This window comes from Zeus faber (genome assembly GCF_960531495.2).
Source record: "Zeus faber genome assembly, chromosome: 16".
In the NCBI taxonomy this organism is placed as follows: domain Eukaryota; kingdom Metazoa; phylum Chordata; class Actinopteri; order Zeiformes; family Zeidae; genus Zeus; species Zeus faber.
The window spans coordinates 15,689,106-15,691,605 of NC_137202.1; the positions used below are offsets into that span (position 1 = coordinate 15,689,106).

The following is a 2,500-nucleotide window of genomic DNA, read 5'->3' on the forward strand; positions in this document are numbered from 1 at the left end:
TATATACAGAATAGAATAAACCTCTTGAATCTTGAATCTTGAATCTAGTGTTTATAGTATATATAAATTGTGTATATTATATATAGTGTATATAGTATATACAGTGTATTTAGTGTATATAGTATATATAGTGCATGTAGTACATATAGTGTATATAGTTTATATAGTATATATAGTGTATATAGTGTATAAAGTGAGACGCAGTGTGCACGCCGTGGTATTGTACACAGTGCACAATACAGACTGGTCAGAGAGCTGGTTGTACGTCCAAACGGTGGTTACCCAGGTAGGTCGTTAAGTGAGGAGTACCTGTCTATATTTTGTGGCATCATCAGTCACTATATGTGAGAGTTTGTGTTGTGTGTGGATGTACGTGTATACTAGCCTAAGATCCCTGTGTAAATAGGAGCATGTCTGCATGGAGCTTTTTTAGTGTGCATGTCACATCATGTGTGTGTGTGTGTGTGTGTGTGTGTGTGTGTGTCTCTCACCCTGTGGGTCGGCCTTCTTATACGCGTTTCCTGCGTCTACGAAGCTCGTGGCCGAGTCCAGTTTGTTCTGCAGCTGCATGTGGAGTCGAGCAGCCTGGCAGAACGCATTCCCTGCGGCTGCACACACACACACGCACACACACATACACACGCACACACACACACACACACACAAAGAGATGTAGAAAGATAACACAAGCCACCCATATTAAGCAATGTTTTAATGTAAATGACTTGACTTTTAAAGTCACATGAATATTAACGTCATATTAATTTGTAAGTTGTGCATCATGACACATAATCTTGTATATTCTGTGCAGTTGATATATTTGACTATCCTTGTTTTGCTTTTTTCAGCTCTTTGCGTATATTTGGCAATTATATTTGATTTTTTACTTTAAATGTTTTCTTTTTATTTTATTATTATTATTATTATTATTATTATTATTATTATTATTACATTATTTGAAATTATTTTCTCAGACTGTTGAGCTTTTTTTCTTTTCTTTTTTTATGTGCCAATCGTCTGTAGACACACCAATAATCACCATGACAAATTCCGAGTACTTGAAATGCAAGTCATTCTGATTCTGAATCGATCTGCCAGACAGCAGAGCTACCATAGCAGAGGGGTGAAATGCTCGTACTGTATCATGCTGTGCAGTCGGAGCTATTTTGGGCCAGATCTGGAGCGAAAGCTTTTTTTTTCCCCCTTCACTCCAGTTACTGAACCTAATTATTAAAACTGTGATTTATAGGTTTGATTATTGAATATAATGAATCACTTCGAGTAAATCTCTGCAAACGGCTCAAATATGTCACATGTATTTAAAAAAACGTGTTTGGAAATGAAAATGATTTAAACATGAGATTGCTTGTAAAGATGGTTGTGCGTGTGTGTGTGTGTGCGTGTGTGTGTGTGTGTGTGTGTGTATGTGTGTGTGTGTGGGTGTGTGTGGGTGTCCTACCACTCCAGTTCTTGGCCATCTTGAACATGTTCGCAGCTCTGGCGTACATTTCACAGGCATCCTCCACTTTATGGTTCCCCCTAACAAGTTTGCGCGCGCACACACACACACGCACACACAGACACACACGCACACACACACGACAAATGTGACTCATTGTCTTTCTGGTTAATAACATTGAATGTGGAAACATAATAAAAATAATAAATGATAGGGTGAGTAAAAAAAAAAAAAATCAATGATTGTAAAATAATATAAATCAAAAGCTCTTTATTATTTCCTTGGGCTCCGATCAGTCAATAAACCAAATTAAAATCACATTTATTTATTTTGCTATTCCATTTATCATCTCTTAAGGTTTCAACTCATTCGTCTTTCCCATTTCCCCCGTGCAACATTTCCCAATCTCCCCAGCACAGCCGACCGTTGTCAGTGAATGGAACCCACGAGGGGCTGCAGCAAACAGGTGTAATGGAAACTGTTACTTAACTCTGTGGAGAATCCTCTCTGATGAGGAACGTGGAAATGTTATGGCAGAGGTTCTCAAGGACTCTTGCATTCTGGCATTACGAAATGAATTTAAAACGTACTTTTCTAAGCACTATTTTTTTTTTTTTTTCATTTCCAAGGAGTTCACGCAAAACAAATACAATCAATTTTCAATGTGATCTTTATTAATTAAAATATAATATAACCTTAGTGTCATTGTCTATTATTTATATTATGTAATCCACTCACACGCACACATATATACAGTAAATATATGTATATATACACACACACACACACACACACAGTATAGAGCTATTATTTATCTCAATTGTCATCGACAATTATAAGTGTCTATTTCCAACCGTGCTGGATTCAATTTACATTTCCCAGGATCATCTATGTCCCAGGACCTTTCAAGCGCCCCAACACAAAAGGGGGCTTCGGTATTTGAAAGGTAGTGTATTCCACCACTTCAATTTCCGAGGACGTAATTCCAGCACTTCAAGCACCTCAAGGGCCTGGCAAGAAGCCTGTTGATCACATTCTGTC

At 37.6% G+C, this 2,500-nt stretch overlaps 1 protein-coding gene across 2 annotated transcripts in view; it reads right to left on the minus strand.

Moving 5' to 3' along the window:
* Nucleotides 1-2,500, minus strand: part of napba (N-ethylmaleimide-sensitive factor attachment protein, beta a) — a gene marked incomplete at its 3' end in the record, with an annotated part of 9,873 nt that overhangs the window by 6,219 nt on the left and 1,154 nt on the right. Inside the window, exons 2-3 of one of the 2 annotated variants that reach the window (XM_080017191.1) lie at nucleotides 1,460-1,539; nucleotides 492-608 (exon numbers count right to left, since the gene is read on the minus strand). In XM_080017191.1, coding sequence (XP_079873317.1) covers nucleotides 492-608; nucleotides 1,460-1,539 — 197 coding nt within the window. The remainder of the gene's footprint in view (nucleotides 1-491; nucleotides 609-1,459; nucleotides 1,540-2,500) is intronic. The other variant, XM_080017192.1, reaches the window with a different exon arrangement.